We start from the raw sequence: 13,669 nt of genomic DNA on the forward strand, positions 1-13,669 counted from the left end.
AAACATTCTTTCTTTTGTTTTCATCAAAAGGCGATACGTTTCTTCTGATCACAGCCCGGCAGCATTTTACCCTCATACGCACGCCTCCCCTGACGGCTCCCAGGTAAACATAATGGGTGTGCACACCGTCCCCGGCAGCCCCAATACTCTCCACCGCACAGTGGCCACCAACACTCCTCCAAGCCCCGCCCTCCAAAGACGCTTGGGCCAAGCCAGCCCTTCCCCGGTCAGACGAACCCCACCTGCAGGCAGCGGCAGTCCCTTGATCGGCCGAAACCCCAAAACGTGCGGTGCCAATGTACAGCACGCCAGCCCCCTGATGGGGCGCCGCGCACTTACGGGCGACCACATTACACCCGATGAACTTGGGGCCACTTCTCGTCAGGCGCAACCGCCTTCCACGCCCGCCTTCCCCTTGTCTCCCCAGTTACCAGCAAAGAGGCACGCAAGCAGCGGGGATGCAGAAAGGGTGGACAACAAAAACTTGGCGACTGAGGCGGATGGTCCAAACTTGACCAGTACCTACCCGGATATCTCCAAATCAATCTATGGTGAGACACATGGCAACTAGCTGTGAGTGCCACTAACATATACCCAAATTCTTAAACATGTAAAATCTGAGAAAATACTACTTTGTTTTTGCATAAAATCTTTGTAGATATATTCATTTTATGTTATTGTTATTTGATATTTTATTTCATGTATAAACATCAGAGGGATGGGCGCCACAAGGCTGTACTTGGCCAAAACACATCACACACGACCCTAATAGTTAAGGGATCCAACCAACCAACCATATATCTCAGAGATAATGCATTTTAAAGAAAGCATGTCTTGTTTTTTTCATCCTGAGCAGTGATGTTATCAGAGGAACTATTGTATCGTTTTACACGTTAATTTGTCGAAGATGTTAAGAGTGTTTTAGGCGTTGTGTCGCAGGTGGATGCAATAATGGTGCAACAAATGGAGAGCAAACAACAACGGGCTAAATGGCAAAGAAAAAACACACAGAGCGCTTCCAATAGGGGGAAAGCCGAGATCGATCAAAAAGGGGCAGCCAACACGGGGTCTGTTGATGTGACACCTTGACTATAAACTGGGGTTAAAATTGTGTCCCATATATACTGAACTGACCCCTTCAACATGTCACTAGAGCCTTGGTTCGGCATGTGCGACAATTAGCCCGAAAACGATTTGGGCATTGAAAAGACAGAAAGAGACGAGGCTAGCCGACCAAAAACATGCAATGAGCAGAACCAACACTGAAAAACGGCTATGGCAACAAATGCGAATGGCACTAACGACAGGCTAACGCCAGGCTAGCCAGCTGAACAACACAAAGTGGGCGGCAAACGTGCGCCAACCATACAAGATTGCCCTTGGTTGTCACATCGCTAATGGGAAGATAACTAGACAAAATAATACCAACTGTGACAAAAAACGAAACGCGCCAATTACCAACCTAAAAGGAGGCTAAAGCAAACAAGGAACGCACGCTGCAACAGCGGCAGGTAAACCTCCCCCTCACAGCTTCTGGAGATGAAAAAGCCCCCAGCGACACGGCAAGCAAAGATCCAAATTATTTAAGCTAATATGAGCGGTATGCAATCACTTTTCAATACAATTCCTGTCCGTTTCGAAGCTACTTCACATGTTGTGTTTATGTGATTCACCATTTTGAAAGTGTTCCTTCAATGACATCACAGCTATACAGCAAAAATGCTGGATGGGTTAACTTTAAGACTACAATCCTCGAGTATAGCGCGTGGAATATTTTGCAACATGTTTTCATAAGTGTGTGGAGGAACGATACACGCTCTGTGCCTAATTGAAAGAAATGTTCTGTTTGCAGATACTTTCAATTGGATTTTTTCTCCAACCCCACGCTAACGTGCACAATTTCATTTTCTTCCTCAGCTGATGGTTATCCAGACATCAAGATGAATGTCAAATTTGTCCAGGACACATCCAAGTTTTGGTACAAGCCTGACATCTCTCGAGAACAAGGTGACAGAAGGAGTTCCTTGTATATTCCCATCAGCACTCTGTCGCTCCCTTGACTCACCCCCTTTTTTTCAGCCATCAACGTGCTGAAGGACAGAGAGCCCGGTGCCTTCGTCATTAGAGACAGCCACTCCTTCCGAGGGGCTTACGGTCTTGCCTTGAAAGTAGCCTGCCCACCGCCAACAGTACAACAAAGCAAAAAAGGTAGCATCGGGATACTTTAAATCGGGAATGTCTAACTCACTCTAGCTCCTGAGCTGTATCCATACATTCTGTACTCAAACAGGCCGGATCAGTAAAAGAATGTCAACGCCAAATTTTTTGTTTTGTTTTTTCAGTATGATGCTTTATCATTTAGCCTAAATTAGTAACCTACCCTGTCTAATATACTTTTAGTTGACATGGGATCTTTATTAAGCACCGCACATTTCTTTACAACTAATTGTGATGCTTTCCATTACATGCATTAACTGGTTTACTTTAACAGTTGAGTGAATGCAGTTTGACACCTAAACCATCTCCCCATGCTAAACAAACTCAACTGGGAGCTATTAAAAATATATTGGTTGCCTTATTTGTTGTTATGGTTTATATTAAATTAATAAAAAATACAAAAGTAAAGTTTTAGCAGTGCATCGGCCATAAGATTAGACTACATCAGATTGAACTGCGAGGCTAGGCCTACGAAAGGTAAGTGTATATTCCCTGCATCCTGCCCACATGCATAATATTGATCAATGGAGAGGCGTCACGCTTAGCTTCGGGAAGGCAATAAAAGCCAAAATGACTGGCTGCCCCCTAGTCCTGAAAACAGCTGTGGGAAACCCTTCCCTCCAAGAATAAAAGTCTTGTTATTTTGGCAAATCATTATGCTTATTTTAAATATATTTATTTTCTTTTTTGTTAGCTAAAATAAATTGTAGAATAAAAAATAAGTAATGACATATTTTTTGAATTGTCATTAATAAATAAGTATTAAAATGACTGTAAATTAAGACACATAACGACGAATCTACTGGCAAACAAGACAAAAATCTTACCTATTGCAGATACGTTTGGTTTTGCCACCTGACTATGACCGCTCGACAATCAAATAAGAATGAAAGTGTTTAGTTAAAATAAATACATAACTGTGAGGACAGACTCCAAAAACTAAATTTCTGGATTTGTTCTTTTCTAACAATGATGATTGATCACAGAGTTGTTGTTGTATTGTGTAAACAATGTAAATTTTTCATCAGCAGTTAAACTTACAAACTTTAATTCAATGCACGCAGTCGCCGATATGTCCAACGAACTTGTGAGACACTTCCTGATTGAAACAAGCCCCAAAGGTGTCCGTCTGAAGGGTTGTCCCAACGAGCCTTACTTTGGTAAGTACGTTTAACGTCCCTTAAACGTACCAGTGAACTTGACTCACAGTTATAACACAACAGGTTGTCTCTCTGCGTTGGTTTACCAACACTCCATGACTCCTTTGGCCCTGCCCTGCAAGCTCATGATCCCCACCAAAGGTAACATTGCAGGCAGCCAGAAATCTCATTTTCCCTATTGATGCTGTTATACGCTTGCCTTGTGTAGACCCTAACGAAGAGGCGCTGGAGCTGGCCACACCCACCGACCCTGTTGTGGAGCTTTTGAAACAAGAAACAGGTAAACTTTACATTTGCAGAATTCAGTAAGATTCAAAGCTCTGTATCCTCATTACCTTTGCCTCACCGTGTCACCTCTTTTTCACAGTTCAAAGGGTTCCGGAAGAATCCCACTGTTAGTACTGTTCATCTTTTTCTTCTACTGCATGCTCTGTTGTCCATTGTCCGATAAATGATGGCGAGCTCTGCTTTTTGCCTTCCAGCGTCCAATGTGCTCTACATTAACTCTGTGGACATGGAGTCTTTGACTGGCCCCCAAGCCATTGCCAAGGCTATCAGTCAAACACTGGCAACCAATCCTCTACCTACCGCCACTGTTGTCCATTGTAAAGTGTCCCCACAAGGGATCATGCTCACAGACAGTCACAGGAAGTAAGTGCATCAAGTCATTAAGTGAGAGAAGTGCAGAAAACATTCCAGTTTGGCAGAATATACTCTAGAAAAAAACCTCATTATGGGATCTAAAATGCACTGCTGTAAGGTTTTGATTTTTGTGGCTGCATTGTGGATAAGTTAATAGTTTAGTAGAAGCACACCATAAGGCGAAAATGCATCAATGGAGAACAGGAGAGAACCCAAACCTCAGATAAAAACGTCAACATGTTCTAAATCCTTAGAGCCTTTCCTTTAGACTAAATCTCCAAGGTTACATAAAGCAGATCATCCCTAAATAAATTAAAGAGCAACGTGATTGGCTAATAGTGAAAATTATGTAAATAGTGCATAATAGTCAAAACAACAAACTTTAGTGAGGTTTTATGCTCAAAATAACAAACTGGCATCCCATGCAATCTCATTTGCGGGTGTCCAAAATTAAAAACAGAATAAATTTATCATCCGTACAAAATAACCCAATCTAGGGTACTACAACCTGATTTTTATATTCTTTAAAATCAAACAATGCATATTTATGATGATTTTGTACCCTCCAAAAAATACTGTTTAAATTTTATACTACCGGTACTTGATTATTGATTCAAGAAAAAAACATAACATAAACTACGACAGATGGCAGATTACTCCATTTTATAATGATCATTCTGGTCTTGTGAAAAATAACTATCAGGAAAAAATATTCTTAAAATCTCAAATAAAATCTGACCTTCAAGCCCATCTGTCATATAAGATTATTTTAAGCATTCCAATGGTTTATTTTCTTATGGTAGTAGAGAAAGTCTCTCTTATTACATGTACTGGTGTGTGCAGGATCTTCTTCAGGCGGCATTATCCACTAAGCACCATAACCTACTGTGATCTGGATCCCCAAGACAGAAGGTAGGACTCAATATAAATATTATTTCACTTAAAATTACATTCAAATTGGAAAAGCCTCTGCTCATTTTCATTTATTTAAGCCTTAAAAAAACCTTTAAAATATTTGCTAGAATAGACTGGCATTCAGGAAATTGTATTTATTCTTACACTGAAGTAAAAACAATTCATTTTGAACACTCACATCAACAGACTGTGCCAGAATCAAATGTTAGACAATTAAGAAAACTGAATTTTCCTCCTAAAATATATAATCGCAAAGTCAGATTCAAGATCAGATAGACCAAAAAGGTTGTTTCCCTCGCTGTGCTTTTATACGTTTACTTATGTCTTTCAGTACGACTCCACTCTCTAACATTTGTTTTTGGAACCATGAGTAAAAATAGTGTGATAATGAGACAAAACTGAATGCCTTTTCATATGATATCTGTTTTACTCTTGGTCTAGTGAAGTCATTTTTAACCACTGTGCCGCGTGTGCCGTGAGAAATTATCTATTGTCACTTTTTAAAATTTTATAAAACATTTATGAATCATTTTCTGCAAATAATATATCACTGTCAAGTGTCTTTGCTGTAAACACTGGGGGTATTATACATATTATTGTAATTAAACATTCTGTTCAGTGTCATTTTATAACACTTTTGGTTAGTCGTGTGCCGCAAAATTCTTCCAATGTAAAAAAAAAAAGGTTCAAAAACACTGGTCTAGTGGTTAGGTTTGAGCATTCTCACCGCCAACCTGGGTTAATATCCTGTTGTATACAATGTTTTGTGATTGGGGTCAGCAAGATTTTCTGACTCATCAATCATAGCACAACTATACTACCGTAAGTGTGTAAAATGCACACATGAATAAATATGGTAGCTCTTAGTGTAGTTTTAGTTCCATGGGCCTTATAGTCCAGTTTGCCTTATAAATGAAAAATAAGGACAAAAGACTAGATTAGGTAGTCATTCTATCCTACTAAATGTATGGTGGTTCTCAAAACAACAACCTTCCAAATTTTCTGAATGTTTGTCAGACCCAAATGCAGGACACAGGGAGACGTAAAACGGGGATGTGATCCAACCCCAGCAGGGGGCTTTTATTCAATAAACAAAAAAAGAATTCACTAATGCTAAGGGAGACTGGAACTGCGACTGCTGAGGATGGGAACACTTGAGAGTGGGTATTACGGTGGCGAAAGTCTTGCAAAAATTGGGAGGACCTTTAAGAAGATGGTTAGAAAATAAGGAGAAGACTGCAGAGGAGGGGAGACTTGGGAGAGAAACTTGGGAAGGTGGTTTTGATGTGGCAAAGGTCTTGAAAAGAAGATTTGGGAGCCTTTAAGAAGATGGCTGGTACGGAAGTTCTTAGGATGAGCAGGGAACTGAGGAAGGAAGTCTTGGGAAGAGAAGCTTGTCATCTTAGCGAGTAAAGATTTGAGCAGTAACCCAGAACGAATCAGCAAAGTAGAATGGGAGGCTGGAGTAAGTAGAGTACGGGGTGGTTAATTGGCTGATTGGGACCACCTCGGCCAGAGAGTGAAAGGGAGACTGAAAATGGGGTAATATGCATCTCTTGGAGAAAAAAGGGGACTGCGGGCGCTGTATCTTGACATTACCATTGCCGCAAAGACAAAATCAATTCTAAAAAACATGTACAACATTCAGGGAAAAATACTGCATTAGATTTGGGATTTTTAGTCTGAGACTAACTACTAAATTGATGTGCTCAGGTGGGGCCAGGAGAGTGGTTGCTCGCTCAGGTAGGAATTTGAAACCCATTTACATTATTTTGTACGCATGGACAACAAAATAAATATACAACTCTGGTGTTTTCTCTTTCTTTTTTTAGGCTCTTTGGCTTTGTGGCGAGGAAACAAGGAAGCACAACAGACAATGTCAGCCACCTGTTTGCCGAGCTGGACCCGGACCAGTCGGCATCGGCCATAGTCAACTTTGTCTCGAAAATGATGAGGCGGTGAAAGACAGTCCGGGACAGCGATTCGTTTCAAATCCATCATTTTGGTGTCTTTTTCTCTCTGGGATTCGACAACCTCCTCTTTTTTAAAACTGTTTATTTCTATCTTCTTCTTTTGTGGTTTGGAGTGTTGCAAGCTTGGTCAACTTGCGAGGAGATGTGCCCACATGAGGACACTAGACTGAAACACGGAGACGAAGATGGACAAAACTGGGAAGTTTAGCGCGAGTGTCAAGGTTCAAACGTGGCAGGGTGTTTTCTTCATGTTCCTCAATTGATTTACCAAAGGTAGATGCAATACAATTGCAAGAACGACGTAGCGATGAAGCCATTTTTTTTGTTTTTTCTTTAGAAAAAGTACCTATGAACACACACACACGCACACAAAAGAAAAGAAGTTGTTTCTTCTTGTCGTCTTCAGGAAAAAAAAAATTGGCCTTGATGGCTTTCGGCAAAACCTTTGTCTGAAGACCTTATGCATGTTAGCTTGACCTTTAAGCCCGGTTTTCCTACCTTCCGCTCGTTCTCGTGGAGTGCTTAGCGTGAACTTTTTTTCTGGATCTGCTGTGTTTTTGAAAGGGCTCTGCGGTGAAACAGCGACTGATCTAAACTGCACATTGCAGACCCGACTCCTGAAAAAATGAAACGGCACATTCTAACATGAAGCTCCGTGCGCACCTGCATTTCCTCCCCTTCCTCCTGCAAGAGACTGGGGGACATTTGATAGACAGGGTAGAGCTCCACTCCTGTCCCGTCAGGATCGGACCAGGATTCTTGTCTCGGAACAACACTGGAAAGCACCTCTAGGTGATCTGAACCTGGACTAATGCACTGTCCACTCTGCATGCAGTCGAGCCCTCGCGGCGGCATCCGCTGAAAAATAGTCTGCGCCGTCCACGTAGACACAGAGGACGTCTGACTTGTCAAGACCGCATGAAGTAAATACATTTTTAATGCTTTTCGAACAACAAAATGGGGACGACACATTTTTTATGTATGGAGGACCAAAAATGTCATAATTAAAAATACATTACCGTTCAAGAGTTTGGGTTGCTTAGAAATGTTCTTATGCTATAAGGGAAAGCACTGTTTTTTCATTCTAGATTACATGAAACTAATCAAAAACACACACCATACATTGTTAACACGGTAAATGACTATTTTAGCTGCAAATTTGCTTTTCAATACAATCCCTACATAGCTATTAAGAGGCCAATTTCCAGCAACCAGCACTCCAGTGTTCTAATAGTAGCTTCATTTCCGCACTTAAATCACACCAGATTATGTATTATTTTACAACTGAATTAATTTGAAAAACCAAAAATTACGATGATAACCTTTAGAGGGCGCTCGGAGAGCATCCTATATGTTTCTCAAAGGCAGAAGAGTTACCGTATGGGGCCGGTCACACAGCCGTTTGCGGCTGAATCACGGCTAAAATTTTGCGGGTTTTTTTTTGCCCGTGGTTGCCCGCGATGGAAAATGCGCAAAATTGGCCAACCCGCTGTTCATCGGTGGTATGCCCGCAAAACAGACGCCGGCGACCGTTCCGCTTCCTCATCGCGTCATTTTTGCTTAATTTTCTCGTGTGGACCATGGGTATAAAAGCTCCCGAGCCGGTGTTGTGCCCAAATCCGACTCCTACGATCGCTTTTGTTGGAAGCGCAGCAGAATGCGCGTTCACGTGAGGGGGGGAGGATTTTATATATGGTGTGCATTACCGTTCGATTAAGTTCACAACAAAAACAAAGACGGAATGGTTTAAGTTGTATTACATTCCCAACAAATGCAAGACGAAGTGGTTTTGGTTATATGTTCGCCATTACATTCCCTAAAAGTGATATAAAAGTGAGATAAAACGAGGTAAAAGTGGTTGTAGTAGCGAGGGGATGCAAATCTCGGCAGGGATGCATTTCTCGGCATAACACCGGGCTGTAAAAATCATAACCGCTCAAGACAAAGTCCCGTGAAGATCAAGATTTCAAGCTATGGCACCGAAGAAGCCAATATGTTATTATTGTAATAGTTTTTCATTTTGATTTTATTATCTTGTTATGAAATGAAAATAAATGTCAAGAAATAAAAATGGATTAAGACAAGGTCACTACGGTGACGGAGATCTATGTTCACCCCTTGACGTCTCGAGCACAACTGACGTGTGCTCGGCAAATCGCGCTGTATATACGTAACACGCTAATTTCACGTAATAACACCGCGATACAGGCGCAGAACATGCTGTTACCATGCTCCACCCACGATTACCCGCTGAAATTTCCCGTCCTACCCATGTGTAACCACGCCCTGGCCGCGGCCAGAGCACGTCGTTCCGCGTCATTTCCGCGTCATTTCCGCGTCATTTCCGCGTCATTACCTCGTGTGCCGCCCACGGTTAACACGTGCTCAAAGTTTTGATCAGCTCAAAACTTTTTCGCGCGGCCAACCGCGTGTGAATTTCCGACCGCGAGTAAAGCACTGCTGTATCTCGTCTTTATGGCGGTCTCAAAGCGTCCAACAGCGCCCAACAGCGTCTGCTTCACGGCCAGAAATTTCTGGCCGTGGTTCAGCCTCGATACGCCCGTGAAAGACTGTGTACCCGCGCTCTAAGGAATTGAGTAGCGCAAAACTTTTTTGCGCTGCCACCCGCGAGCGAATTTCCGACCGCGTGTTAAGCACTGCTGTATCTCGTCTGTATGGCGATCTCAAAGCGTCCGATAGCGTCCGCCTCACAGGCAGAAATTTCTGGCCGTGATTCAGCCGCAAACGGCTGTGTGACCGGGCCCTATGCAGTAATTAACAATTCCAACAAGTGTACTTAAATAAATGCAAAGTGTTACCATAAACAAAAATCTTCATTCAAGTGTTTGTAACACGTTTCATATTTCTGGACAATTATTGCCCAAAGCAACAAAAGTGGATTTGCGATGAGCTTTTCAAAATTGGTATCCAAGCTGCCGTCTGCGCTTCGCTTCTGTTTCCTCTTAGCAACAAACAATTACCATATTAAGCACAAGAGGGCACTCAAAGACCACTCTACATGTTTCTCGAAGGCAGAACAGATATTGCATGCAGTATAAATTAATTGTAAAGAGGTATTTTCAGTTGTATCCATTTCCTGCCCTGTAAGCCACACAAGAGGACATTCAAAGACCTCTCTACATGTTTCTCAAAGGCAGAACAGTTATTGTATGCAGTATCATTTAATTGTAACTAGGCATTTTCAATGTTAACTATTTTCTGGCCTGTAAACCGCACTTTTGAATTTCTAGCCAATTTGGGGGTTTTAGGTGCACCCTATAGTCTGAAAAATATGGGACATAATGTTTGCTAAAATGTTAGAAGGCTAACGGATAATTAGAAAACCCTTGTGCAATGGTGTTAGCGCAGTTAAAAACAGTTGAGCCAGTTAGATATACTAAAAATAACGGACCTTCCTTTGAATCGAGTATCCAGCGGATTACATTTGGGGGTGTGATTAAACTTTCAGAAAGGCCAGAGAAATGGAACGTTCATGTGAAATTCGTTACTCTAATTTTGTTCTAAGAAAGAAAGATCTCCTACACTGGCGTGTACTACTCCCTTCAAAGAACAGCCCAGTCTCTATCGAGAGAAGAAGGAAAAGTGGCTAGATTACAAGTAGAGTCTCTAGTTTAAGAAACAGACGTCTTACAAGTTTTCAACCAGCAGCTTGGTTAAATAGTACGCACAAAACACCAGTGTCAATGGCTACAGTGAAGAGGCAACTTTGAGAAGCTTGCCTTCAAAGCAGAGTGGCAAACAAATAGCCGTGTCTAAGACTGGCCAACAATAGGTAGAGACATTGGTCATTTGGTCTTTAAAGTGTGTTTTTTTATGGATAACACTGTGTGAGCCCAGACTTTTGAACGGTAGTGTACATTAATAAATATAAAAACACCAATATAAATGAAAATAAAACAAAAAACATGAAAGTAAGAATAGATACAGACAACACCATTAGAAATACATGAATACATGGATGTTGAAATGAATGCAAAAACAAATGGAAAAACTTTATCTACACTGTTAGCATGGCATGTGTCATGAATACTGTTGTCTTAATTTGGTCTGTTTATTTAAAGGGACATTGTGTGTTATTTAACACCTCTCAGTGATAAGAAAAACGTCAACAATAATGATTTGGATGATAAGCAGAAATACATTATTGGTGGGGTTTAGTCATTTTGGGGCTCCGTAGTTTGTATTCTTTCTTGTGCTTTGTAGCACTCGTATCGGTTGAACCCCACAATTCAGTGACATCTTGTGGTCAAAAATTACACTGTGTTTTCTTAAAGAGACATCACGTATTATTTAGTTCTTCCTCGTGGTAAGAAAAACCTAATTAATTAAAAAAAAAAAAAAAGAACAAACAAGAGTGCTTTTTAAAAAAAATCCTTATTGATCAAGAATTTTATAATTATTTTACGTAACAGGAGGCTCTTTCGCTTGTACTTTTGGCATATTTGGTCCTCCATATTTTTGAAGTAGTCGAATGATAGTGATCCACTCTACTTTTATCCGTAGCGTGTCGACTGACGTATGTTTTTGTTGTCTCGAAACACGTTTAAATATTTCTACGAGAGAAAAAAAAACACGAACATTAGTATTCACACTGCACAGTTGCACACTCGCAAGCATCTACAAGAGGATAGCTATATATGTAAATAGATGAACTACTTTGAAAGGTGACTTAGCGAAAAGTATTTATTTTTGTTGCTTTGGTCCCTCATGAGTATTCGTTATGCATATATTGTACAGTCTAGATAATGAAATGGGTTCAGAAAAAAAATCTATACTTATTTTGGCTAATGAGTTCAAAGTCAGAGGATTTTGAGATGTTTGAATATATGGTGTACATTTCTTTGTACATTGTTTCTCTTATGGCTCGTCATTTGGGCAAAAAAAAAAAAAGCTGTGCAGTCGACTTGCATGGACAGAAGATTGTGTGAACGAGAGGAAAACGTAGAACAGATTGTAGTCGATAGAATATTACAGACTCCCCGAGGGAAAAAAAAAATCAAATGAAAATAGTATAGGGGAAAAGAGGCTAAGCTCAAATGCAATACAAAAACAGCGTGTGCCCATGACAGTTATGTTTTTTGCCAAAGAGTCACACGAGCTGCTTTTTGTCTTTCTTCCGTTTTACACACCAAAATATGTTGAACAGGAGGTTTACATTTATGCACTGAGACATTGTTGATGTCTTCGAATAAAGGACGCCTGTTGCGTACGTGAATCAATTCACTCGAAAGAGCAGCAGGAATTTCACATGCAAGAACTCTTCCGAGGATTTTTCATCAATCAGCTGAGTATTTATTTATCTTTTTTGTGTTTTTTTGTTTGTTTGTTTATATACATTTTGTTTTCATCATATGGAAGCAGACCTGTGCAGCATGCTTCTGTCCAAGAATGCATTTTTACAAAAGGTTCAGAAAGTGTCCATAAAGGCGTCTCAACCGATCAATGTGGATAGACAAAAAACACTCTTATTGTGTTTGTGCTTATCATCTTCATTTTGTCATTACAGCTTACCTATGGAGAAAAAAAACATTAAAGCAATACAAGTCTGTTACATTCAAGTCCATGTCATGTGTGCAATTATGTTGCTGCTAAAAAGTCATTGCACTCTTTCCCAGTATCAGTGCTTTCACACGCCGCTACCCGTCGATGCCGTGGTCCGGCTTATCTTTGAAGAGCCAGATGACACTTTACACTGAAAAACAACAGCGACCAGATGATGAAGGTACAGTATCTGAGTCAGATCAGAGTTTCTCCTGCGACTGGCAACAATGGAAACCAGTACTGTTTCATTTGGGGGGAGGAAACGCCGTCCCAAAAACAGGGCTTTGCCATGGGTGGGCGCCGCCAGGTTGTACTTGCAACCCTCACTGTAACTGAAAGCTGCGAAAATTATTTATCATTTTTATTTGAGCTACAGTACCTGTATTTGGCTTTACTTGCGGCTAACTTCCAATTCCCTGCAGTATCTCACCCTCCTTCAGACACAGTTTTTTTTGTTTCTACCACATCAATCAATATTCCTTAAGTAGCGCGTTATACAGGTTACCATCGAGAAGCTTTTCTGTCGGAAAGCGTTGAGAAGCATAGGAAAAACTGTAAATGTATCTTGTAAAAATGCTTGCTGGAAATCCTGGAATAATTTGAGGGCTTCTGCAAATCTGTGGGATTTGCCGTTAAACGTCGCCGTCTTCTGTCTTCATCCAAACGGATACGATAACACTCCAAACTGGGCTAAAAACATTGCCGGTTGGCACAGCAATAAATCCCTATCGTACAAAATTGTGGTTCTATTTTTCTGTGGTGGTTATTGGTATTTGTTTCAACTCAACTGCCAATTTAACTGCAGAAGTGCTCTTATTCTGCCAATGAAGCCAATGGGACGTCACTTGCGAAGGCCCAGTATGTATACAACAAATCCAAATGACAAGAAAAATGTTACAACAAAGATCCAACACAGTTATCTGAGGCAAAACCTGTAGTGAAGAACTGCTTAAATCACATCACGATTGTCGACCTTTGTCTTTGCAAATACCATAAAAATACACTGCGTATCCATGGTGAAAAAATCCACAGCAGTTTGCTTCAATCTAAAAAATGTACTTACCCCGTACTTGCTTCTGGACTCCTACCAACAAATCTTTGGAGAACTTGCATAATCAATTACATGTAGGAACACAATGGGGCTTTAATTTAAAACCTGATCTTGAATCAGAATTATCTTTAATGTTATTGATATCAAAA

The 13,669-nt window shown here is 40.8% G+C and overlaps 1 protein-coding gene across 4 annotated transcripts in view; it reads left to right on the forward strand.

Moving 5' to 3' along the window:
• tns1a (tensin 1a) overlaps positions 1-11,341 on the forward strand; it is a 69,172-nt gene extending 57,831 nt beyond the window's left edge. For all 4 annotated transcript variants that reach the window (XM_088332574.1, XM_088332571.1, XM_088332572.1 and 1 more), the window contains 11 exons: positions 31-551; positions 1,918-2,007; positions 2,080-2,208; positions 3,282-3,377; positions 3,441-3,518; positions 3,586-3,657; positions 3,745-3,771; positions 3,860-4,028; positions 4,863-4,931; positions 6,648-6,677; positions 6,767-11,341. In XM_088332574.1, the coding sequence (XP_088188700.1) occupies positions 31-551; positions 1,918-2,007; positions 2,080-2,208; positions 3,282-3,377; positions 3,441-3,518; positions 3,586-3,657; positions 3,745-3,771; positions 3,860-4,028; positions 4,863-4,931; positions 6,648-6,677; positions 6,767-6,896 (1,411 nt within the window). In that variant the 3' untranslated portion in view covers positions 6,897-11,341. The remainder of the gene's footprint in view (positions 1-30; positions 552-1,917; positions 2,008-2,079; positions 2,209-3,281; positions 3,378-3,440; positions 3,519-3,585; positions 3,658-3,744; positions 3,772-3,859; positions 4,029-4,862; positions 4,932-6,647; positions 6,678-6,766) is intronic.
• Positions 11,342-13,669: the final 2,328 nt, after the last annotated feature.

The sequence above is a fragment of the Urocampus carinirostris genome, chromosome 3, assembly GCF_059441175.1.
Source record: "Urocampus carinirostris isolate Australia breed hairy pipefish chromosome 3, RoL_Ucar_1.0, whole genome shotgun sequence".
NCBI classification, from domain to species: Eukaryota; Metazoa; Chordata; class Actinopteri; order Syngnathiformes; family Syngnathidae; genus Urocampus; species Urocampus carinirostris.